The sequence below is a fragment of the Podospora pseudopauciseta genome (genome assembly GCF_035222475.1).
Source record: "Podospora pseudopauciseta strain CBS 411.78 chromosome 7 map unlocalized CBS411.78m_7, whole genome shotgun sequence".
Taxonomy (NCBI): Eukaryota; Fungi; Ascomycota; class Sordariomycetes; order Sordariales; family Podosporaceae; genus Podospora; species Podospora pseudopauciseta.
In genome coordinates, this window is record NW_026946667.1 from 2,854,479 (window position 1) to 2,878,313 (window position 23,835).

General features: G+C 51.9%; 7 protein-coding genes across 7 annotated transcripts; 3 read left to right on the forward strand and 4 right to left on the reverse strand.

The window, feature by feature from the left end:
* Nucleotides 1-2,554: 2,554 nt before the first annotated feature.
* Nucleotides 2,555-4,278, reverse strand: QC763_711490 (uncharacterized protein). The gene is made up of 2 exons (XM_062916143.1): nucleotides 3,530-4,278; nucleotides 2,555-3,402 (listed from the first exon to the last, which is right to left on the reverse strand). The coding sequence occupies exons 1-2, from the start codon at nucleotides 3,629-3,631 to the stop codon at nucleotides 2,755-2,757; spliced, it is 750 nt and encodes a 249-aa protein (XP_062762164.1). The 5' UTR covers nucleotides 3,632-4,278; the 3' UTR covers nucleotides 2,555-2,754.
* A 1,096-nt stretch (nucleotides 4,279-5,374) lies between these two features.
* Nucleotides 5,375-7,335, forward strand: QC763_711500 (uncharacterized protein). The gene is made up of 2 exons (XM_062916144.1): nucleotides 5,375-6,118; nucleotides 6,195-7,335. The coding sequence occupies exons 1-2, from the start codon at nucleotides 5,597-5,599 to the stop codon at nucleotides 7,206-7,208; spliced, it is 1,536 nt and encodes a 511-aa protein (XP_062762165.1). The 5' UTR covers nucleotides 5,375-5,596; the 3' UTR covers nucleotides 7,209-7,335.
* A 233-nt stretch (nucleotides 7,336-7,568) lies between these two features.
* Nucleotides 7,569-14,771, reverse strand: PRP8 (pre-mRNA-splicing factor 8; the record flags this gene model as incomplete). Its single annotated transcript, XM_062916145.1, has 3 exons — nucleotides 7,569-10,047; nucleotides 10,105-14,674; nucleotides 14,705-14,771. The coding sequence occupies 3 exons, from the start codon at nucleotides 14,769-14,771 to the stop codon at nucleotides 7,569-7,571; spliced, it is 7,116 nt and encodes a 2,371-aa protein (XP_062762166.1).
* Nucleotides 14,772-15,284: 513 nt separating this feature from the next.
* NIP1 (Translation initiation factor 3 subunit c) lies at nucleotides 15,285-18,598 on the forward strand. Its single transcript, XM_062916146.1, has 3 exons — nucleotides 15,285-16,025; nucleotides 16,076-17,061; nucleotides 17,117-18,598. Exons 1-3 carry the CDS (start codon nucleotides 15,677-15,679, stop codon nucleotides 18,377-18,379), a joined length of 2,598 nt encoding a protein of 865 aa, XP_062762167.1. The 5' UTR covers nucleotides 15,285-15,676; the 3' UTR covers nucleotides 18,380-18,598.
* Nucleotides 18,599-18,901: 303 nt separating this feature from the next.
* On the reverse strand, nucleotides 18,902-19,949 carry RPS14B (ribosomal 40S subunit protein S14B). The gene is made up of 4 exons (XM_062916147.1): nucleotides 19,727-19,949; nucleotides 19,608-19,662; nucleotides 19,318-19,478; nucleotides 18,902-19,259 (listed from the first exon to the last, which is right to left on the reverse strand). Exons 1-4 carry the CDS (start codon nucleotides 19,809-19,811, stop codon nucleotides 19,108-19,110), a joined length of 453 nt encoding a protein of 150 aa, XP_062762168.1. The 5' UTR covers nucleotides 19,812-19,949; the 3' UTR covers nucleotides 18,902-19,107.
* RPL7 (60S ribosomal protein L7) lies at nucleotides 18,927-21,976 on the forward strand. The gene is made up of 4 exons (XM_062916148.1): nucleotides 18,927-20,144; nucleotides 20,689-20,800; nucleotides 20,984-21,150; nucleotides 21,213-21,976. The coding sequence occupies exons 1-4, from the start codon at nucleotides 20,134-20,136 to the stop codon at nucleotides 21,670-21,672; spliced, it is 750 nt and encodes a 249-aa protein (XP_062762169.1). The 5' UTR covers nucleotides 18,927-20,133; the 3' UTR covers nucleotides 21,673-21,976.
* ISA2 ([4Fe-4S] proteins maturation) lies at nucleotides 21,821-22,874 on the reverse strand (the record flags this gene model as incomplete). The annotated part of the gene is made up of 2 exons (XM_062916149.1): nucleotides 21,821-22,403; nucleotides 22,464-22,874. The coding sequence occupies 2 exons, from the start codon at nucleotides 22,872-22,874 to the stop codon at nucleotides 22,011-22,013; spliced, it is 804 nt and encodes a 267-aa protein (XP_062762170.1). The 3' UTR covers nucleotides 21,821-22,010.
* Nucleotides 22,875-23,835: the final 961 nt, after the last annotated feature.

Sequence of the window (23,835 nt, forward strand, 5' to 3'; positions counted from 1 at the left end):
CAGTCTGTGGCCCAAAGTGGGGCCGAGCAGATGGCAACCGGGCACTGACGTCACCCGATAGTCGCGAGAATCGGATGGGACAGTCCGCCCATAGAGGCTCTCGTTTCTTTGCCTTATTACTTATGCGCAAATGAGTTGTTGTTGAGGAAAATAAAGTTATTGGATAGAGGGGTTTCTGGAGAGCAACTGTATGTAAGACTTTTTCTGAGAAATTTCGTTGTTGCAAAGATATTGCTGCAGAGAATCACGAAATGCCCCAAAAGCTGGTTATGTCCTTTTCCATCCGCGTGTTACACGCAACAGGTCCAAATTCTACTTCAGTAGTATCTTTGAATTCTTCTTTGTTCGCGCTATAACTTGACGTGGAGTGTTTGACGGAGGTCTATCATGCTATCAAGCAATTCGATGAAGAAGGCGAGATCCCATCTACTTTCCTGGGGGTCCTTCTCCGCAGGGGGCGTGCTTCTACCTTGAGCGCACTCCTATCCCAAAACCTCCTAACTACACCCCCAGATACTTTGCAGTTCCCAAACATGAAAAGAAGATCAACAGTCCATCACACTCAAAATCGCTTACAAAAACTAATCTCTGGCATCATCAGCGCTGGCTTTACCTCCGCACATTTTTTAATGAAAGAAAGGAGCAGTGCATCACCAGATCAAGACCAACATACCAGTCCACCCCCACCAAAAGTGACCTTCAACCATCACATGCCAAATCACACTGACACATGCAAATAGCTACGTAATGGCTACGCACTTGACCATTTCAGGCGGGCTGATTGTGTTTGCCCCAGAGGTGGCCCCAATGATGTACTTAACAAACCCTTCAGTCCCCAAATTTTGGCGGAAGCTTTTCTTCTTTTTTTTTTCATCGAACTGCAGAAGTCAGCCAGTCAACAAGCATAAAGGCACGTATATTCACCCCATTTTGTCGTGAGCAAACACATACTTCACTAACCAACAAAACAGGCACTCTTGCTCGCTCGCTCCGCTGCTGTGGTAAGCTTCTGTTCGTCCATGCCTTCTTGATTTCGCTTGCTGACTAGTCTCTTGCAGATTTGTGTGATTGCTTACCGCTCGCTCGTAAATTTTGTGTGACAGCTTGTCACTCGCTGGTGAATTGTTTGTGGTAAGTTTTCGCTCGCTCACTCTTGTTGACCTCGTCTGCTAATGCTGCTCTTTTTCACAGCTGTGCTTGCACACGCTCGCTCGATCCGTTTGCTCGCCCCACGCCACCCATTTATCTTTTTATCTTTTTCTTTTTTTTTCTCGACAATGGCTCGCAGTGCCATACCTTCCACCACATGGCCCCGGTACGTCGTCCGTCCGAGTCCGACACCTCCCGGACCTCCCGACCCTGCGATCCGGGTGCAGGCCTGGCTGGATCGTGTGGTCCACAAGATGAAGGACGGGGTCCTTCCCATTTCGTCGGTACGTCGAGCCCTGGATGCATCAATGCTCGGTCCTCCCCAGCAGCGCAAATGGGCCCCAGCTCGCCCATTCCTTCTGGCCAGTTCCGAGGATGGCGGCATCTTCGGAGTGAAGCGCAATCCGGATTTTTCTCCTCGTCCTCCTCGCCCCATTCTTCGTCCTCCTCCTCGTTCTCCGATAGCGGCGACGAGGGCAAGTCCTCCTCCCCCCACAATTCCTCCTCCTCCGACGATGGCGAGTGCTCTTCGTCCTCCATCTTCCGATGCTCTTGTTCCTGTCGTGTTCGTTCCCGTGGTGTTGGTTCCGGTCGTGTTCGCACTGGCTGTGCCCGCTCCGGTTGTCTTCGCCCCGGTCGTTTTCGTTCCGGTCGTCTTCGCTCCTTGGACTCCGTTGTGAAGAGTAGCGACGTTCTTTTTGGTTTGTTTCTGTGCTTTCGTTTCGTTTTGCCGACTCTGCTTCAGTCATTTTTTGTGATGGTGTGTTGTGCGTGCTTTGCTTTGTCTGTGTTCTGTTGATGCCCCCCAGCGTTCCCCCAGCCCCCCAGCCCCCCAGCCCCCAGCGTGTTTTGTGTGTTTTGTTTGGCGTGTTTTGTGATGTGTGTTCCACCCAGCGTGCCATCTATTATCTCATCTACTATTTATTGCCATTTACGGGCGGCGAAGTCGGACTCTGCACCTCCTCGTGGTGTCGCCTGGTAACCTGTTACGAGTGCACAGGGCCAACGGAGAGACGCAGATGTAGCTATTAGAATCAACAATGCCAACTTTGATTTCATCGGTTCCTTCAGTATTGTCGTGATATTCATGTTGGTTTGTTCATGTTTCCATGCCACTTGTCCATGATTGACCTCTTCTATCAACCAACAAAACAATGATCGCATCACGTTCCAGTTCCATACGAATAATTTCATGTCAGACAAACCGCGATAGGTACGAGCTAGTAGTTGAAGACGAAAGTGCTTTTTGAAAGCGTGAGAAAAGCATGTTTCAGGAAAGCCAGAGGGGTTTGTAACATTGGGAACTGAGGAAAAGGCTCAAGTATGTCATAAGATGTGATCATAATTGAATATTGAAGAATCAACAGATCGGGTGTTGTGGCCAGGTGCATTCAGGGGTAATTCAGGGGCTAATATCACAAAACAAGTAAACAAAAAGCGCAGGGTTAGGGTTATTTCCACTGTCCCTTGTTCAATGCACCTCAAAATCTCTATTCCTCGAGATAAGACTAAATTCATTGTTTCTCCCCATGCATGATATTCTTTTCTTGTAAAGTTTCTCTCCTAGACAGTTCTTACTTCTTTAATCTCACAAGTAGCTGCCCTCTAAGTATACTGCCAAGCAGCCGCCCCCTGGCCGGGGTAAGGAGTGACCTTGAGGTTGATGGGAGTGCAGTAGTTGAGGCTCTTGGCGTTTGTTGAGTTTCTACCATACAAAGTCCACTCGGGCCCAGCAGAACCCGAAGCCCTCGGAGGACAAGCGACCCAACCCCAACCGTTGCCATTGAGGTTGATGAACCCACCGCCCTGGTAGGCGGCAAAGCCAGTCGAGGTGCTGCCGGACGGCATGTATGCCGAATGAGCTTGGGTGTATTCGACATTCCAGTCCGGCGTCAGGTAGACCTGTTGACCGCCGGGCACCATTGTGTTCATACCAGCTCCGCCGAAGCCGCCCGCCACAATCGATGTGACGTTGCCGGGTGGGCAGTTGGGGTCGACGACAGAAGGGCAGTAGCTCTTGGTTTCTCCTCCAAGCCACAAACGAAGCCCTTGGGCGGTAACGGGCTTCCCGTCAAGCTGGGGGAGCGCCGGGTTTGAGACGGTGAGAATAAAGGCAGACTCGGCGGGCGGGAGAAGACTGAGGATGTTATTGTTGCAGGTGTACATGAACTTGCTGTAACAGGCTCCATTGCAATAAGACAGGCCTTCACCGGCTGTGACGGGGCAGAGAAATTGGTTCTCCCAGCATACGTACTGAACACAGATCTGAGTTAGTGTGACGCCGTGCGAGGTGATCTGGAAGCTGTGCAATGATTTTGTAGGAGATAAAATCAGGGGTAGGTGGTACAAGCCTGGTTGGTTTGTAGAGGTGGTCACTTACGTTGGTAGGGTCATATTGTGCTGGTCCACATTGCTCCAGAGCACCCAGAACTCGATGGCCTAGGCCAATGAGAACGGCAGCAGTCAGGCTAAATCGAGTCATTTCTGCTATCGATAGGAATATTGTGATGATTGTATCCGAGTGCAAGTGCAAGGCTTTTCAAGCGATAACTGCAGAGTCCTAGGTTCTTGGAAGTGATGGTCGAATGGAACAGATTCAAGAGGTGTGTTTTCGGAGTGAAAGCCACAGCATTTATATTCCGTTGATGATGCCATGGCACTCGACCCCACGCCTCCTCGTACAAACCTGAGCGGGTAACTGACATGGGTTGCAGACTCTCTGTACATGTAGCATCTCGTATTGCTGCCGTCACTTGTCTGCTGATTAGGCAAGGTCTTGTATCCAGGATGGATTACTGCGCGATGTCTTCCGAGTCAGTTCCGATCAGGTGGACGCCAGTTTGTGCCAATGTTACCAAGGAGGTTCACCTTTATCTGCGTGAAGGAGGGATATGGACGGTTCTGTGGGGTACAAGGTGCAACTCTAACTGGCCCGGCCAAGCATCTGGCCGATCTGAGTGTGTAAGAGTGTAGCACCCCAGCCACGCCAAACGCAGGAATAACAGTGCCGATGAAAAAGATAGCGAGCTCTATATGCGGGGTATACATGTCAGTGATGGTTGCCAAGACCCAGCACACCTGACTTCCATGTTTATAGACCTCGTATTCAGAGTGTCGGATGGGCTGGCTAAATCCATTACTCCATCCGGACTATCCCCGCGCTCAGCAACTGCTGGGCCACCCGGCTTCGGCTGACTGCGGAAACGCCGGTGTTCGTGTCTTTCGAAGTTGTATCAGATTTCTTGTCTCCTGTCACTTGTGTTAATACGGGACACCCGAACAGTCCTGGAGGAAGGTTTGTATAACCTTGGGGTTGGGTACTTACACCGGCATGTCTGATGCAGCTGAGATGTCGCCGCCTCGTGTTTTATTCCTGTTCATCGTGAACTTCGTATCAAGAATTATATTGTTGTCCTGCACAGACCCTATCCCGCTGCCTAGGTAATATGGCAAGCTCAACCGACTCTATGCAATCATACGATCTGCTTGTGCACAACTCGTAACCTTGACTGCGACTTATGATCCTATTTTAGGCTTCTGGCCCATTTAAGGCATACCCTACACACAAGATTGCGATAATGGAAATACACTTCAAGGAGAGCCAGAGATCAAATGTTCTTGAAAAAGGAGACACCAGGTACTTGAGGATGATTGTTTATGAAGGCGCGTTCCCGGCCTAGGGCACTTTCTGTTTTTCTTTCTCAGCAAGGTTTGAGTTGTCAAGAAACGCACACTATTTACTCAACTATGCGTCAACGCCTCTCGAACATTTCAGGTTGCCTCCCGTTATATCGAGGATTCACTGACTACCTATTTTCAAGGACCTCACATATCGCGCGAAGCGTATGTATACCTTTGTATACTTGTTGGGCCCCTGTTAAACTCAGTTTGATATGCACCTGAGCCGTGTGTATGGCTTATACGTCTCGAGTTGGGTGTGCATACTGTGTTGTCAGGTGGATAAAAATACCTCACTGCAAAATTATATTGCGCTAAGTCCAGCGCAATGATGTCCATATACAACAGTGACTTGTGTCTCTACCGTTGTAGTTTGTCAAGGTTATCTGTGCCAAGAATCATACCGCAGCAGATACTACGTACCTAGATATGTCCGCAGAGCGAAACATAGCTCAACCTAGAATTTTGCTATCACTGAGAAATATTTGATTCTCGGCACAATTTTATCCAACTCTTGTCGTTGATATATTAATGTCCGACTGCCATCATCACAGCCCCGCAAGTGCCGGCTTCTCCGCACTTCACGGTACCCTTTCGGGTGCCAATTCCGAGTTTAGGGGTTTATTTTGTTGGAGTATATCCGCATAATGCGGAGTATCTTGCTCGAGGGTAATAAAAATCATGCGCGCTCTTCTCTTGAGGTGGCTTTCTCTCACCATGAACGGTGAATCTGAACGACATCCACATTTCAGTTCCAAAATACCAAGAAATGGCACCTCACAGCCCAACTACATCGAATAATGGGGGAGTCTCTGAGAGAACTAGTACTCTTTCCCAGCCTCAGTTTCTTTTCATCAACGGCAAATACATCCCCAGCTCAGACAATGAAACTTTCCCAGTCAGAAACCCAATAACGGGCAGCGTCCTCTACAACTGTGCTTCTGCTTCGAAGGCTGATTACGAAACCGCCATCGAGAATGCACACTCGGCCTACCAGACATGGTCACAGACAGGGCCTTCAGCAAGGAGACGCATCTTCCTCAAGGCGGCCGACATTATGGAATCGTACATCATAGGGGACGCTCCAGAGTTCATGTCCCAGGAGGTGTCTGCCACTATGCATTGGGTCAAAATCAACGTCTTTGCCACCGCGGGCCTTTTTCGCGAAACCGCGAGCCTGGCCACTCAGATCAGAGGAGAGATAGTCCCAGCTGACAGGCCCGGAACGACAATTTGGGTGGAAAGGCAGCCGGTGGGCGTGGTGTTTGCGATTTCACCATGGAATGCTCCGGTTGGTTGACTCCTCTTTTCTTCGTCTCTTTGTCGTTTTATTTTCATGACCCAGAGAGCTAATTATCTCTGTACAGATCAACCTCACCGCAAGAGCAATTGCCGTCCCATTGCTCTGCGGCAATACGGTAGTCCTCAAACCATCCGAGTTCAGCCCAAAAAGTCAGGATTTGGCCATACGGGCGTTGACTGCCGCGGGCCTACCACCAGGATGCGTCAACGTTTTGCCCACAAGCGCGGAACGGACGCCTGAGGTGACCGAATTGGCGGTCAAGCACCCCAAGGTTCTTCGAATCAACTTCACGGGAAGCGACAGAGTGGGGAGGATCATCGCTGGCTGGGCGGCCACCTGCCTAAAACAATGTGTCTTGGAACTCGGCGGCAAGGCCCCTGTTATTGTCTTTGAGGATGCCAGCATTGACGATGCGGTCGAGGCGGTGGTGTTTGGGGCCTTGGCTTTTAGTGGACAGGTGTGCATGTCGACCGAGCGAGTGATATTGCACAAGTCAATCAGCAGGGAGTTCAAAGAGAAACTGCTGAAGAAGGTGGAAACCATCAAGACCGGCAATCACTTGGAGGACCCGGCAGTTTCGATATCTGGATTGTTCACGTCGGCTCATGCAAAACGAGTGATGAGCTTGGTCAAGAGTGCGGTAGACGGTGGTGCGAAACTGCTTGCTGGTGACCTCCAAGTCACTGGCCCGAGAGGTACCATTATCCGACCTCATATTCTTGAACATGTCAGCACAAATATGAATATTGCACACGTCGAGACATTTGGGCCTGTCATGTTACTGTCTGAGTTCGAAACGGACGACGAGGCGGTGGCCTCAGCAAATGACAGCGACTTTTCTTTATGTGGGAGTGTCTTCTCAAAAGATACAATGAGGGCCTTGGACATCTCCAAGCGGCTCAGGTTAGGGGCATGTCACATCAACGGGCCGAGCTTATATGTGGAATCCACGCTGCCACAGGGAGGGACAGGGGGTGGCAGTGGATATGGACGCTTTGGTGGAATGGCTGGAGTCGAGGCATTCACTGAGAAAAAGATAATCACTGTTGTCAAACCGGGCCTGAAATTAACCCTTTGAGATCAGGCTCGGATCCAGCTATTCGTTGGTGAGGATCAAGATGATCTTACATCAATATGCTTCATGTTTCTTGTCCCTTTTGGCAGAGGATCAGGACATAATGGCGAGAAACCTAGGGCTTTGTTCATAAACATATCATTATTTCCATCCTCCCAGTGAGCCACCATCCTTCTTGCATGACTTTTTTTACGGACTGATAACCACCCAAGGTTTGCCCACTTAATTATTAAACATGAAAAACCCCAAACCCGAAAGTACGAAACGCCTTGAAGAAACACCCCCTATGTGCAGTACAAATTACCATGTTTTTTCCCTTACTACCCGCTTGCTCTGATATATCCTCCTCGAAATTTGATCAGCCTATGCAAAGTTATCCTGTCTGTCCACCCAGATATCTTCCAACTCGTTGAAACTGGAGAAGTGGATCGGACGGTGTTGATCGCTGTAAAACGGCGCAGGTGTATCCAGCTTAACATGGACCGGTTTCTTCTCCAGGCCGCCAAAGGCACTACCCATGAAGCTGTAATTCCACTTCCCTGATTCAGGCACTAGAAAGAAGCCCCTGAACTTTTCACTCAACAGTAACTGCCTCTTCTCGCCCATGGCTGTGGTAAACCCCTGGGGCTGGTCGCTGCCGACATCCTTATTCTCTACACCCCACTTGTAGCCCTGCGGCGTGAGCGCCCAGGCTGACAGTGAGACACTGCCCGGTGTAAAGGACACTGCCACAGTTAGGGTGCTCTCCTTGCTCCACGATGGGTGGGCATCAAGCAATCGGGCATGATCGGTAACATCCATGGCCGACATATAAGGAAGCTCATTACCAGATGTCGTGTGAATAATGCCGAGAGGCTCCATTCCTTTGAGCATGTCATGTTGAGGGAGATGCTGAGGCAGCTGAACATTGCGCAAACCACCAATCTGGGGCACCATGACGATACAGCGAACCTCCTTGACTTGATCATTGTCGGCAGGCGAAGCTCCATACAAATAGCCCGCGACCTGCACTCGAAGATCGGCAATCTGGATAAACTTCTTGAGGATATTTTTGGGCATCACATATGTGATGTCATCCACATCATTGTCCAGTGGTGACACGTACATATTGTTCGCCCTTGTCCGCAAATTCGACGTGGCGATAGCCCTCGTGCGCCACTCGGTCTTGGACGCAAATGTCTGCTGTTCAAACTGCGATGTTGTCGTGACGATAATCTCCTCTCCATGCACATTTTGAGTCTTGGTTGTGACAGCAGTAAGCTGCTGCTGCTCCTGTTGCTGCTTTTCAATCTCGGCAGCTTGTTGTCTCTGGAGAGAGGGGGCCGAAATTTCCATACCCAAGATGATGTCGCGTACTTCGCTACTTGTCAAACTGGAGACATTGACATTATTCTTCTTCCCGTAGTCATTCAGGATCAGATCACGAAGCTGCGTTTCGACCTTGATCCAGTCCTCATCCGAGAGGGAGGGCCAGATATGATGATCCTGAGTGATGACAGTCTTGTCGGGACGCAATATCAACTTCGTCTTATCCTGGTTGACGTGCAGGGCACGGAGAATGAGAATAAGACGAGAGAATGCTGTGTATGAAGAAATGCTCTTGAGCCACTCATCGTAGAGGTTGAAAAGAACCATTTGAGGCTCGGTGGCACGCAAAATCATGTCGCCAAGCTTCTCCACCTTCATGGCAGCCTGGAAGGGAAGCTGGAGCTCAGAAGCGCGAATCGAGATATTGGGGAAGTCCAGGAGATTGACCTCCAGAGGATCCAAAAGACCCTTCCGCGTGACGATGAGCTGCTTGGGCTGCTCTTCTACTGGAAGGGATCTGATCAATGCTGCCACTTCTTCAGCCGTTTTCCATTTCGCCAACTGGCCCAAGCGCTTCTGCCCTGCCCAGACACTGGTGTGGATAATCTTCAGGAACAGCTGCCCAGTCCGAGGGTTGAAGATAAAGATGGCACCGTTGATGGGCTTCGTGGTCAGGTTGCCCTCGAAGGTCTTGTGGATCGTCACACGGTACACATTTGTGTCGTCAATGAAGAGCTGAGTCTGATTGCTGAAAAGCTCGGAGTAATTTTGCGAGTTGAGGAACTCTTGGTTGCTCTCGGAGGCATACAGCTGAAGACCTTTGCGGATACGCTCACGCAACACATAAAGAGCAGGATTGGCCTTCATGATCTTGGACATGGCTTGCTGAACCAGCGTTTTCAGGCCTGGGAAGTACTGGCCGTAAGCAGAATAGAGGTTGTAGGCAAGGTCGATACCAATCATGAGGCCGGTAGGCGATGGGTACAAGCTCATGCTATCGGTGGTGTAATCCAGATACTTGGCCCTGACATATCTTTCAATATCATGGGAGTCGTAGTCGCCGTAGCGCAGCTGAACGTCAATCCAGAACTTGTTTGTCGTGGTTGCCTCGATGACATCTTTGTTGTCGAAAAGGAGGGACGGTCGCGTAACATTCCACTTGTGGCTGGCAAACAGCTGGATGTCTGCGCAGGAACTGTTCATCTTGTAGGATTTACGCGGGTGGATCGTCTCTTTCTGAACAGATTCAATGCTCAGAGCTTCCAGTTCCTGATCAAAGACCTGGCAGAGATCCATGACAACCGACTCGTGTATTTTCTGCCACAGATGGGCGCGGAAGATCTGGATCAAAGAGATCTTGAGGGTCGGGATCTTGCCGTGAAGGAAAATACCAGTCAAATCCAGTTGGACCTGGAAACCAACGTAAACATTTGCTCTGTTGATGGTTGGGCTCCACCAAAGAGTAAACCGACGGTTGGGGATTTGATTGAGACCGGACCGCTGGGCGTTTGTGAGCTTTTTGAACTTCATTGATCTGGGAAATAGTTAGTACACTGCATGCTGAGGTGTGGGTTAGAGGGGGTTTACGCACTCTTCAAAACCGGAGGCCCGCTCCCAGAATAGACCCTCCCAAGAAGGGAAGCCTGTTGCCTTGAAAAGAGTATGCTCGAGAATCGTCTCAACACCTCCCAGTGCCTGAATGACATCGGTGCGATAGGCATTGAGGTTCCATAGTTTGCCGTCGTGTCGCTGACTGGTCCACCAGAACGGATTGCTCTTCATCAACTGATAAATCTTGAACTCTGCCCGGGTGCGGAACCCCTTGTCGAAGCTCAGCGTGCTGCGGTCCTTTTGGAACAGCGTGTTGATGCGCGGCAGACCCCGATCCCAGCTGTCTTCTAGATCCTCCAAGGTCAGTCTCCTGTTTTGCTGGTTGGCCTCGAGCCTCTTCTGCGAATATTCCGTCCAGACGCGTTGGGAATCGATGAACTCGGCCTCCCAGGGAATGATGTAGCGGAAGATGTTGGGAATAAGGGTTTCCTCGTCATGAGACATGCCGGCACGGTAATGAGTGACCCCGACATCGGTCTGCTTGGACCATCGCTTATCGCTCGTTGGGATCAAGATGTGAGACCCAGAGATCATACCTAGACCACCAAGCTCTTTGGGGGTATAAAATACAGCAGGCGGGAACCGCGACGGCATCTTTGAGTTGAGGCCAATCTTGACTCGGGTTTGGATCTTAGTCTCACACTTGACAATTGTGTCAAGTAGATTGACAGTCGAAACAGCAGCCTCGCGGTAGTACGTGAAGAGAGCGATCAAGGCAGTGTTCCACTTGTTGGCAATCTTGGTGAACGTGGTTGAGCCCGAGGACATGAGGATTTGGCGAATGCGGTTGTTGAACTTCTGAATGTCCTCCTCGGTAACCTGCAAAAAGGCGTGGGCGGTGCGCTCCTTGGTGGCGTTGTTCACCAGTGACCAAACGCTGTCCTTGACGGGAAACTCGTCATTCTGGTTGCGAATCTTGGGCAAAATGCGCACCTCGAAGCCGCACATTGAGAACAGGAGGTTTGGGTTGTCCTTGCTGTAGACACTTGCAAATGTGTCTTCCCACTCGATGGTCGTGACGGATCTTGGTAGTCGATTCTTCAGATCCCAAAAGACAGCCCTGCCGAGGTTGACATCGTGTCTCATCAAACGCATGCGAGAATCTCTCGGCCAGCATTTCTTGCTCTTGTACCCGATGACATTCTCAAAATTTGGATCCGGTTGTTCGGTAAGAAACCGCTGGATGAGGTCGCGCGATTCGTCAGCCGTGAAGCGGAGAAAGACCCAAATTTTGTCAATGTATCTGGTGTACAGTCTAATGGGGTGTCTCGTCTCCGTGTCGCGATCCTGGAACTGGAGAAAATCGTTGGGGCTTTGAGGCGGGCCGGCAATGTCGCTAGCGCGCTGAGGCCCCAGGAGTAGAAGGTCGAGAATCAGCCCATAATACTGGAAAACAAACGCCGAAAACTGAAGGCCACGAATCATGCCGTAACTATTGACATGGCTCATGTCTTTGTACGTCAGTGTGACGTTGTTCTTGGCTGTAATGTAGTCGGCCAAATTGTGGTCCATGATGAGGCGAAGTAGCGAATTGAGCAACGTGAGCTCGATCTTCTCGTACACCTTGGACAAGGAGGTCTCGATCATGACGTTGCACTCCCCATTTGCGGTTTCCCAGACTTGGTCGAGATTGTTGATACCTTGAGCCCACTTGTACACGAGGAGAGGAGGGACCTCAGAGTCCGACGGCTTGATCCAAGCAGGAAAGAGGTGACGCTGGTCGGCTTGATACCAGAGATACTGATCCAGGTAGGCATCGCTGATCTTCTCAATGGGCTCAATGTCGTACACAGGGTTGATGGTGCTATAATTGTCGTTCATATCAATGCCCACCTCCTTGAAGGCCCGCTGCGTCAAGAGGAAGCGCTTGATCCGCTCGAGAGTAGTTCCCGGGCTGTCGTATGCCTGTTCAATAAGGGCCAGCTCTTCTCTTTGGCTCTGGTTAAGTCTCCCCTTGGTGGAGTAGGCTTCGCGGAGACGCTCGAGGGCCAAGATGAGGATCTTGGTATCATGCTTGTAGGAAACACTCGGGAAAGGAATAGGGGAGAACTTGCGGGACTCGAGCCAATGCACAGTGGTCGTATAGATGGCCACGGCCTCCTCGGAGGATACATACGGTCCATCTTTCATATGGTTGTGTTGCCTTTCCTGCTCAGCCTTGAGCCAGAGACGGGTAAGGCGGCCGACGTTCTTCTTGGCGACCGTCTTGTCCACGGTGGCACCCCTTCTGATGCGCTCTCTGTTGTAGTGAGCAACCGAGACCCACCAATCAGCCTTGGACTTGACATATCTGAGGATGATGTTCTCAATAGCAGCAGGCAGTCCTGGGACCTTCCACGGAATATTGCTCTTCCAGCACCTCCAGGCCTCAGAGAGATGCTGCAACACGGTGTTGACCTTGTTTTGTTTGATACCCTCGGGCATCATATCCATCAGGTCCGCCATGACCGAAGCCCGAAGCTCGAGATCGAAATGTGACTCGACACGCTGCTTCGTGACGGTCTTGGCAACGCCTTTGCTGTGGCGGCCTTCAAACTGACGAGACAGCAAATTTCCAAGCCAGCGCTCCAGCAAGGGGATAATACCGCGCATGAAAAACAGCCAGACTCTCCAGGCAGGAGCCCAGAAACCGCAGCCAGGGCCTTTGCCAACAGGGCCCGCGTTAAACCGGTAGTAAATCAAGTGCTTCAAATCCTTGCAAGAGCGAATCTGGTGCATGAGCTTGTACTTGTATCGATACATTCCCGTCAGCTGTCCCACATGGTTGAACGCATAGAGGATACCATCGGCGAGCTGAAATGCGTCAATGTTACCCAGCCGGTATTGCACTTGGGCATCGACAATGAGCTTGGTGAGCCGCAAGATCTCTCGCATTAGATGAAAGGCGTTTCCAAATCTCGACTTTTTGCGCTCCTTGGTGGTGAGAGTCTTGACGGGCTTCAGGTTGAAATTGTAATCAAGATGGAGATAGGTAAGGTTCTTGCGATGAATCAACAAGTTGAGCATGTTGAAACCTTGGCGACAGACTTGAAGACCTGCCTCTACCCAGTCGATGGTTGTCTGCTGGAAGAACTTGGTCTGCTTCAAGGACCTGAGCAAGCTTTGCTTTTGCAACGACTTGGGCTTCTTCTTGTGAAGCTCGTTGAGGACGTACGTCTTCAAAAGCTTCTGGTATGAGACGCGGACCTTCACAGGCTGCTTTGGTGGACAGTGTTCGAGGTACCAGTGCTTGATCAGAGGAACATCTTGAGCCCGGACCATACGCCCAGAGCGACGGTCAAATGGAAACGGTGCCCACCACAGTTCTATCGCAGATGCCGTGTCGTCTGTATAAAGCTCCTCGTCGGCCATGAACGGCTCAACACCCACGGGAAGCTCGAACTCCTCCTCTTCTGGCTCCTCGTTGCTGCCCTGGCCAAAAAGTTCGTCTTCATGACTGATGGTGAGGTTCTTCGGCGCCACGGCCCGAGATGAGATGGGGTTGATGCTGGTGTCGAAGTAGAATGCAGGGAGATTGTGGTCCTCTGTTCGGGTGTACACTACCTGAGGATGCGAATGCCAGGAAAGGTGGACGCTGCGCGGGAGAGCATTGTAAAGATAGGGATAGGATACTCGACATTCAGTTCGGATGGGGTTTCTGAAAATGATGCGGTCCATGGCGTTGAATTCGCCGAAATCCTCGTCATTGGGGTCGATATCTTTGTAAAGTGGCTCAAAGCGAGGACCGCCAGGCAGCGCAACATTCAAGGCTTTGGCCGTGAGAAAGCTCTTGAGCTCGAAGAGATAAAAGTAATTCTGATCAACAACCTCAGATACCAAAGGACGACTGAGCCGATATAAGCTCGCCATTTGTGGCAGTGTGAGGTTCCATGTCTTGTAGCTTGGGCCATTGACATGTGTCGTGTCCAGGAGAGGTTGATGGTCATAAAACCATTCGTACACAGCAGCCTCTTCGTCTTCGTCGAGCTCCATCTGGATCGGCTCCAGCGGTTCGACATCCTCGATGTTCTCGGACCAAGAAAGGGGTGGCTCTTCGTCGTCAAACGGAGGGAACCGCATCCGTTTGAACAGTCTTCGATCGCTCTTCTCCTTGCGCATGGTCGTCCACATAGTAGCCCACTGTGCAAAAAATACGGGTTCGATGACGCGTGGAATCTCATTGACGAGCGTCAGGCAACCATTGACATGGTAGAGCACCTTGACCTCCCTCGCTGATTCCCAAGGCATCGGCATGTTCTCGAGCAACTTCAAAACTGCATGAGGCATGAATTTCAGCGCACCAAGATAGCTTCGCTTGTCATTGGTGTACTTCTTCTGCGAGACATCGCCGATATCCTTCACAATCTTACGCAGGTGTTCCGGCGGCATATCGGCCTTTTGCGTCTCCACGAAGCCACCCTTCCGCTTCTCGCCAAACCGATTGCGCTGGTCCCGAAGCCATTCCTTCTTCTTTTGGGCAAACTTGGCAATCTGAGGGTTCGTGGGAGGCTGGTATCCGGGGGGGGGTGGTGCCGGAATAGCAGGCGGCGGAGGAAGTGAGGACGGCGGTCCGGGGGGCGGCGGTCCGGGGGGCGGCGGTCCGGGGGGCGGCGGCGGAGGGGGTGGAGGCGGAGGACCCCATCCGGGGGGAGGAGGAGGGAAAGACATCTCTATACGGCCTCAGAAGGGATTCTCGGATGGAGGTTGAGAGGGAAGGATGAAGGTCGCCTTGTTGGCGTTCGTGGCCGTCAGTAACTTTGTCTATCGCAATGGTCGAAGATTGTCCGCTGCTAAAGGAGATGGAGTGTGGGTGTGTCTCTTATTATGACGTCCGCATTTCCGGGCAGGAGAGAGAAAGCGACAATCCCTCAGCGGCTCACGGCGATTAGTGGCGTGATGTGAGGTTGGTTGTTTTGTGGGTGAAGCCAGAAATTGGCTGTCGCCTTGGTTTAGAAAATCTCGAACTGGAACAGCTCTTCGCGATGGCGAGAGCAGCGCGCGAAACTGCTGCTAGCGCGCCCGGGTCCCTGTCAGCCGTCCCGTCTGTGCCAAGCCCCCCGTTTGAAGCCACCGTTGCCCCGATAAATGCAGACCGTACAGGTATGTCTGCGATGGATGCACGTGCGGGGTCAGCTGACCTGTCTCAGTGGCGGGCTTGACTCACAGGCCAAGGAGCCCCACAAGAACAATATTTGGAGAGCTCTTTCACTTCTACGGCTTGCACGATTCCGGCCGACTTGCGCAAAAATCTCACGAGTGCCAATCCCCAGGTATTGGCGTTTAGAACTGCTGCAGGTGCCAGTCATAAAAAGTAGGGACGAGGCCCGAAGAGCAGCTCCATTAGTTTCGAGTCTGTCACAGCGCTCCGCTCCAGGCGAAACAGCATTCGCTAGCCCCAAATTCGCCCCACCAGAAAATCACCATTCACCGAAAATTAATTATCGAACCCCTCCAACCCGTCAGACTTTTGCTGTGCATCGCCGGCAACCCACGATCGCCCTTGCGCAAAGTTATTCTTGATCTCCGATCTCACCACCCCCGAAGGATAAAATTTTTGACGACTAACCGCAACCATGTCTCGCTTCTTCCGCGGCGGTGACGACAGCTCGAGCGAGAGCAGCTCTGAGGAGGAGGAGCTGTACTCCACTTCCGAGGACGAGGAGGAGCAGGAGGAGCAGGAGGAGTCTTCTGAGGAGGAGGAGGAGGATGAGGAGTCCTCCAGCGACGATGAGGCCGGTCCTGCCAAGAAGGGTCTGTCTCGCTTCTTGCTTGACCAAGCATCATCCGACAGCGAAGAGAGCGAGGAGGAGGGGACAACAAAGGTCAAGAGCGCCAAGGACAAGAGACATGACGAACTCGAGGCGACCATCTCCCTTATTCAGAACGGCCAGAAGATCAATGACTGGGGCTCTATTGCGAATGGTTTGTGGTTGCTTGCCCATCTTGTCGCTCGTCTGCTAACATGTAGCCAGAATTCGACAAGCTCAACCGTCAAGTCGTCAAGCTCCAGGATGGCGGCAAGGCGCCGAAGAGCTACATCAAGTGCATTGCGGAGTTGGAGGAGTTTATGAATGAGACCCTTGCCAAGCAGAAGGTCACACCCAAGAAGATGAACGCCACCAACGCCCGTGGTCTCAACGCCGTGAAGCAACGCGTCAAGAAGAACAACAAGGATTACCAGAGCCAGATCGATGCTTTCCGAAAAGACAGCGATGCCTTCATGGAATCCGATGACGAGGTCGCCCCCCCACCCAAACCATCCGCCGACAAGCTGCGTGTGAAGGAAACTTATATTCCCGAGGCGGCTGATGAGGATGAAGACAAGGGCTTTGCCCGGGTCGACAAGCGTGGAAAGGCCATGCCCTTCTCTCCAGAGAGCATCCTCAAGCATCTCCGCGCCATTCTAGAGTCAAGAGGCAGGAAGAACACCGATCGTATCGAGCAAATCAAGATCATGGAGGAGCTCAGCAAGGTGGCCAACACCCCCTACCTCAAGATCAGAGTTCTCCAGGCTCTTGTATCTGCCCGGTATGATCTCGGCGCTGGTGCCGGAAATGTGATGCCCCTTGAGCACTGGAAGGCGGCTGAGAAGGAGCTGTCTGCCTTGCTCAAGATTCTCGAGACCGAGAAGGATCACGTTGTGATTGAGAATGCTGAGGAGTGGGATGATGATGACAAGCAACCAACCCTTGCCGCTGGTGAGAGCTATATCAAGATCCCCGGCAGCATCGTGTCGTATATCGAGCGTCTTGATGATGAGCTCACCCGCTCCCTTCAGGCCATCGACCCTCACACGTCTGAATACATTGAGCGGTTGACCGACGAGGGTTCTCTGTACAGCATTGTTCTGCAAGGTCTCCTGTACTACGAGACCATCCTCAAAGACGCCTCGCTCGAAGTTCCCCAGGAGAGTCTCAACAGAATCATGCAAAGACGCCTGGATCATGTGTACTTCAAGGTATGGACCTTTCTTGCCCCGTCCAGTGTAATGCCTATTTGCTAACGAAAAATAGCCAGCTCAAGTCATCAAAATCTTAGAAGAGAGCGCCTGGAAGCAGGTCTCTGCGGGCGTCGACTCCGCCATCACGCCCCGTAATAAGTCGGAGGATGCCAGCCAACTCGTCAACGTCCTTTGCAACTACCTTTTCGAGCACAGCGAAGGCATTATCCGTGCCCGCGCCATGCTCTGCCAGGTCTACTTCTTGGCGTTGCACGATGAGTACTACAAGGCCCGTGACATGATGCTCACATCTCACTTGCAGGAGAGCATTTCCAACTTCGACATTGCCACCCAAATTCTCTACAACCGTACCCTTGTTCAAGTTGGTCTCTGCGCCTTCCGCAAGGGTCTCGTGTATGACGCCCAAAACACTCTCCAAGAGATTTGCGGCAGCGGGCGCCAAAAGGAGCTTCTTGCCCAGGGTGTCATGATTCAGCGCTTCAACCAAGTTTCTCCCGAGCAAGAGCGCCTTGAGAAACAACGGCAGCTACCCTTCCACATGCACATCAACCTTGAGCTCTTGGAGTGTGTGTACTTGACCTGCAGCATGCTTCTTGAGATCCCGCTGTTGGCTCAGACTGGTTCGTCTCCCGATATCAAGAAGCGCGTCATCAGCAAGACATATCGCCGTATGCTCGAGTACCATGAGCGCCAAATCTTTACCGGCCCTCCTGAGAACACCCGCGACCACGTCATGCAGGCGTCCAAGGCCCTCGCGGCTGGTGAGTGGAAGAAGGCTACGCACTTCATCCACAGCATCAAGATCTGGGAGCTCATGCCAAGCGCCGAGGACATCAAGACGATGCTCGCTAAGCAGATTCAGGAGGAGGGTCTGCGCACTTACCTGTTCACATATGCGCCCTTCTACGACACACTGGCCATTTCCACATTGAGCGCCATGTTTGAGCTCGACTCCAGGAAGGTGGCTGCCGTTGTCAGCAAGATGATCAGCCACGAGGAGCTCGCGGCTGCCCTCGATCAGGTCACCGAGACCGTCATCTTCCGCAAGGGCGTGGAGCTCAGCCGTCTGCAGAGCTTGGCCCTGGCTCTCTCAGACAAGGCGAGCTCGCTCATCGAGACCAACGAGCGCACACTGGAGCAGCGGACACAAGGATCGGCCAATGCCTTCAGCAGGAAGGATGGTCAACGAGGTGGTCAGCGGGGCGGTGGCCAACGGGGTGGCAGAGGCGGGGCGCGGACTGGAGGAAACGCTCAGCGACAGGCTGGTGGCACCCAGTTTACGGGTGGTGCTCTGGGTGCTGCGGTCCGCGGTTAAGGTTGTCACGATGGGTATACATGGTTTTCGTTGCGCTATTGCATTGGGCTTGGCATGTTACGTATCAAAAATGGTCTCGGGGTGCGTTTAGGTGTTGCACCACGTTTAGATCATAGGCAGACAGTCAAGAATCGTGGGGCTTTTAATATTTGATTCAATGTCTTTTCTTGTGATTTGTTTACAATTGTATGGTGGTATTGTTTTTTAATGTTTGCTGGCATGGATGTCTCCCTCAAAAGCGATGTCGAGGACGGCAAAGCAATAAGAAGTTGAGTAATTGGCTAATGCCTTGTCTGGAATTTACCAAGTAATCAGATACAGATTCATGACCTTAGTGTAGTCTTGCGAGGGTATAAAGGGCACGCTGCTCTCTCCTCCCTCACAACAGCATATTACCAACTACTACCGTAAAGGTACACGGGGTCTATTCAAAGCACCGAGGGCACAGAAAATGATGAATAGGGGTAGAGGCTTGGAGAAATCAGCAAGGCAAACAGAATGTCACAATCAAAATGACACGGGCTTTTTGGGTGGCTACTTCAGTAGCACCTTCTTTTGATTCTTTCTTTCATCAACTGCAGTCGTGCCAAAGGCAACATGTGACAAACGCAAGAATATGGAGACCAGGCAATCCCACGCCGTTCCCCTCGTAGTTGTCAACGCCACAGTGAAACCCAGATATGAACCAAGTCCAGTCCGAAAAATGCAACCACCGCTGTCCCAATAACTTAGAGACGGCGACCACGGCGACCACCCTTGCGGCGAGTAGAGTCGGAGGGAGTGGGGGTAACGTCCTCAATGCGGCCGATCTTCATGCCGGAGCGGGCAAGGGCACGGAGAGCGGACTGGGCACCGGGGCCGGGAGTCTTGGTACCGTTACCTATTCAAAATTGATCAGCGATTGATTCGACAATTGGGTGCATTTGCGGGTTACATACCACCAGTGGCACGGATCTTGATGTGGAGGGCAGTGATGCCGAGCTCCTTGCAGCGGGCCGCAACGTCCTGAGCAGCCAACATGGCAGCGTAGGGAGAGGACTCATCACGATCGGCCTTGACCTTCATACCACCGGTAACACGGCAGATGGTTTCGCGGCCACTGGAATCACCCAAAGTTAGCCTCTGAACCTCAACCTTTCATGTCTTGCTTTCCCACGAACACCAGGCGTCGAGTCCTTCTCTTGTCGCCCAATGTTGCCATATATTCCATATTCAGGAGCCTACAAACCTCAAATCGGTGACGTGGACGAAGGTGTCGTTGAACGAGGCGAAGATTCTCGCAACTAAGCCGGAACTGTTAGCGATGACGAGCTCCCAACCGAACCATCCTGATGAGGAAAAACGTACCACCAAAGACAAGTTCACCCTCGCGAACCTGGGGGCCGAGGGAGATGTTCTCCTGGGCAGGACGGGCGACCTTCTTGGGGGGCATTTTGACTGGTGATCCGGAAACTTGACCTGGGAATTTGCGGTTGTAGTTTCGAAGTGGACAATCCCCAGATATTCGGAATTTTTGGCAGGCAACGGTGCGGTGAAGAGTCGCCGTGTGGAGTTTGGCGGTGTGGGAATGCAGAAAAGAGGAGTGCGGGGCCACAAATAATTTGCGAGTGGAAAGCCCTAAATAACTCCGTACCGACCGCCCCACCCAAGCTCCCAATTCGCCAACCCTTTTTCTCGCGACCACCGCTGAAAATTCTTTCTCGCTGCTTCTTTGCAACGCACGACAACCTCCGCCGACGTCGACAACCGGAACAATGGCCGCTACGTATGCCTCACCCCCGATGTTCTCCTTCAGCCCTTGAATGGTATCGTCGTGTATCGCTCGACGAGATTCTGCAGATTGGCGTGGTCCTCTCACTGGACGCTTTTCTCGACTCTGCCCTCGCAGACCGGGCATCGCTCCAGCTCGATCCCTCCCATGGTTCTCCCTCTTTCTTGCAAGCCTGGTGGTGTGTGGCCTGCGGACTGAGAGACGTCTCATGGGGTGTTGGGGATGAAGACTTGTCTCCTCCCTTAAAAACATTTGCCGTTTGGTGATGTGGTCCAAGCAAGCCTCATTGAGGCCTGTCAGGACCATAACCCTGTGCTCGCAAACTCTTATTTGGACTTCGGTTCAGATTGTCGACAGATGGGGTTCTCTACACTGTGTACGGCTTGCAAGGGTCACTTCACACTCGAGCTCGCCCATCGACTGACATAAAACATCGAGTCAGCCACGAGAGAATGCCGCACTGAGGCAGCAGTTCTCCAACGGCGCTCTACCGCATACCTCGTGTATGTCCGGACTCGTACTGATCTGTTGACTTTAGTTCCGTCCCCACCCAGAACGACATTCTCGTTCCCGAGACTCTCCTGAAGAAGCGCAAGTCGCAGGAGAAGGCCCGCTCTGAGCGCGCTGCCGAGCTCGAGAAGGCCAAGGCTGTAAGTTTTTATCTCTTTGGTGTGAGTCTGGAGGGGCGATATGATGCACAACAAACCTAGCGACTAGATACGTCAATGCTGTTGCTAAATTAACCATCTTTCGGGTCTGATCGAACCAATGGATGATGACATTTGTACTTTGGAGGCACACGTCGTGGACATTGTGCTAACTCATCTCTAAAGGCCCGCAAGGAGAAGCGTGGTGTCATCTTCAAGCGTGCCGAGAAGTACGTTAAGGAGTACCGCGACACCGAGCGCGAGAAGATTCGCCTTCAGCGTGCTGCGAAGCAGGATGGTGCCTTCCACATCCCCGCTGAGGCCAAGTTGATCTTCATTGTCCGCATCAAGGGGTATGTTTCCACACAGTGAAAATTATAGTCATCTCTGAGTCATTACTGACACGTCCACACAGTATCAACAAGATTGCCCCCAAGCCCCGCAAGATCCTTCAGCTTCTCCGTCTCCTCCAGATCAACAACGGTGTCTTCGTCCGTGTCACCAAGGCCACCGCTGAGATGATCAAGGTTGTCGAGCCGTGGGTTGCCTACGGTTACCCCAACCTCAAGAGCGTCAAGGAGCTCATCTACAAGCGCGGATATGGCAAGGTCAACGGCCAGCGTATTGCCCTCACCGATAACAGCATCGTCGAGGAGAACCTTGGCAAGTACGGCATCATCTGTATCGAGGATCTCATCCACGAGATCGTCACCGTCGGCCCCAACTTCAAGCAGGCTGCCAACTTCCTCTGGCCCTTCAAGCTCAGCAACCCCAACGGTGGCTTCCGTCCCCGCAAGTTCAAGCACTTCATCGAGGGTGGTGACCTTGGCAACCGTGAGGAGCACATCAACGCTCTCATCCGCCAGATGAATTAAGTTGGATGACTTTGATGGTTTTGCGGTTTTGTCTTTGGTCAAGGGAATTGGCATGGGTGCATGGCGTTAAATGGAAGCCGGGTTGGGTGGCTCCGGGGAATCAATACCACAACACGAAGTCGTTCTTGCACACCATTCTTCCCACAGTTGATGAAGTAGATTGCCCCCTTACTGGCCAGGACGCAGCCCAATTCTATGAAGCTGTTGCTCAATGTGTTTCCGCCCCCTGATATGAAGTGATTTGAACAACCTCCAGGCATTGATGTCTATTATTACATAGGTCTTCCCCGAATAAGTAGCCCTACATGCTTATCATTGCGCAATGCTCCCCGAGGCTATCATATCTTTATGTCAAAGCTTGTGCCACACCCACAACTACTTGTAGCGAGAGGATTGTCCACGATTTTAAACTGCGATCCAATAAGTTCCATCGTAAAGTCCACCTTACTCCCCTTTAAAAGCTCAAGAGAAGGAGTGTCAAGAATGATTTTTGGAGCTGTCAAATCAGTTGGGGCACTCTCACCATCGGCTGCAAAGGTAAAGATAGTATCATCTTCTCCGATCGCGGATGTACTCTCTGCTGCCCCGTCGGTTGCCGAGGAGGAATGCAGTGAATGAGGAAGAGTGACCAGCTTCATCAGATATTGAAACCCATGACAGCCACCGGACTCTACTTGAATACGAAGGGCGAGGTATGGGTTTGAGTCCTTAGCCATAATCTCGGAAAGACGCTGTAAAATACCTCGTCAGAGGGAAGCTCAACGAGCCGGACTTGAATAGCAGGGACGAACCTTGGCTGCGCGCGGAGTGATCTCCAACATCATTTCCTGGCCATCATCGTCCGTTTGGGGGTTGAAGAGTGCACGGGTGGTACCGCTTGGGGGAGCGGTGGTGGCGGCAGACCGCGGCATCGTGGTTGTGAAGCTCCGTCTTGTGAGATTACCTCGGGGAGAGCAAGGACGCCATGATGATCTAGGACTCCTCGCGGCAATTTGGCTGGGGCCCGATTGGTGAGGTATTTGGCGAGTGCATGCAGTAGGCACAGAGTGATGCGCCCGAGTTGGCCCAGAGGCGCTCCGCACTGGCAGAGGGAGGAGAAGATCGAGGATGGAGGGGGAGGTCGCGATGGCCCGGCGGCGCATGCTGAGCTGAATAAAGAGACTCGCGGTGGCGGGAGGGTTGACACAGTGCAGTGGTGGCATTTTTGACTCTTAAGACGGCTTTAGGAACAGTTGTATTCAAGGGATGGATGCTCAGCGCCGTTGACGAGGTGCTGTTAGGTAGAGTTGGTCTGTCGGTGAAATGCCGGTGCCGTTCTGCAAGCGATGGCAGGAGGTTTGCAAAATTTCCGGTGATGTCAGGGCCGAGACCCGGGAAGCTGCAAAGCGCTGACCAATCATGGTGGGGTGGTTTTGCTCTTAATTCACCAGCGCTTACAACCGGCGGCGACAACTGAGTTACACAACAACCATTTTGAAGCCGAATGCAATGAAAAGACTGAAGCAGGATCTCGTTGCTCTTGTTGATCTCATGTGTGTCAAGTGGTTCCAGTAATCACAACGATCCAGAATGCCCGAGTCTTCAAGTCTACGATATCCAGAACGCCTTCCCAGTCCCAAAATAATACCCTATAATACAGATAGTCAAGAATCGAAGAAAAGGGGGGTTAAAACAGAAGTGAAAAAGAAGCCAATTTCTAGCCAAAGTTCATCACCATCCTCCGCGGTACCAAGTTATCGACGGTCCGAAATCATAGATCCGGATCACCCTTTGACACCTTCAGGGTTGCGTTTACTCGAAGATCGAGAACAATTCAGATCCATCAGTAGCGCATGGTCCGGTTTCGAGTCTCTCGTTTCCAGGCACGACACAAGTCTGATTCCTTTCGTTTTGTGGTGCCAAGGCAAAGCTTGTCTGCCCAAGGAAAGGAAACAACTGAGCACCATCGGTTTCTCCCTCTGAAAAAAGGTCTGTTAGCTTGGTGCGCTATATCCTGGACGTAGGGGGGGAAAGCAAAGATGGACCTACCACCATCAGCACGTCCGCCGCATGAGAACAGAGTGACGGTGTCCCCTGGCTGCCGTCTGAGATCAACACTGATACAGCCCTGGGTCTATTAAAGAAGTTGTCTTAGTAACATTCTCCAAAAGCAAGCTAGTGGTG

Bases quoted from the DNA above. Each gene is read 5' to 3' on its own strand.
- QC763_711490 (XM_062916143.1), bottom strand. From the start codon at position 3,631: ATGACTCGATTTAGCCTGACTGCTGCCGTTCTCATTGGCCTAGGCCAT. The intron at 3,403-3,529 runs GTAAGTGACCAC...ATCTGTGTTCAG, and splicing joins CACAATATGACCCTACCAAC to TACGTATGCTGGGAGAACCA.
- QC763_711500 (XM_062916144.1), top strand. From the start codon at position 5,597: ATGGCACCTCACAGCCCAACTACATCGAATAATGGGGGAGTCTCTGAG. The intron at 6,119-6,194 runs GTTGGTTGACTC...ATCTCTGTACAG, and splicing joins TTTCACCATGGAATGCTCCG to ATCAACCTCACCGCAAGAGC.
- NIP1 (XM_062916146.1), top strand. From the start codon at position 15,677: ATGTCTCGCTTCTTCCGCGGCGGTGACGACAGCTCGAGCGAGAGCAGC. The intron at 16,026-16,075 runs GTTTGTGGTTGC...ACATGTAGCCAG, and splicing joins CTGGGGCTCTATTGCGAATG to AATTCGACAAGCTCAACCGT. The intron at 17,062-17,116 runs GTATGGACCTTT...AACGAAAAATAG, and splicing joins TGGATCATGTGTACTTCAAG to CCAGCTCAAGTCATCAAAAT.
- RPS14B (XM_062916147.1), bottom strand. From the start codon at position 19,811: ATGCCCCCCAAGAAGGTCGCCCGTCCTGCCCAGGAGAACATCTCCCTC. The intron at 19,663-19,726 runs GTACGTTTTTCC...GTTCCGGCTTAG, and splicing joins GGGTGAACTTGTCTTTGGTG to TTGCGAGAATCTTCGCCTCG. The intron at 19,479-19,607 runs GTTTGTAGGCTC...GGGTGATTCCAG, and splicing joins GTCCACGTCACCGATTTGAG to TGGCCGCGAAACCATCTGCC.
- RPL7 (XM_062916148.1), top strand. The intron at 20,801-20,983 runs GTAAGTTTTTAT...TCATCTCTAAAG, and splicing joins AGCTCGAGAAGGCCAAGGCT to GCCCGCAAGGAGAAGCGTGG. The intron at 21,151-21,212 runs GTATGTTTCCAC...ACGTCCACACAG, and splicing joins TTCATTGTCCGCATCAAGGG to TATCAACAAGATTGCCCCCA.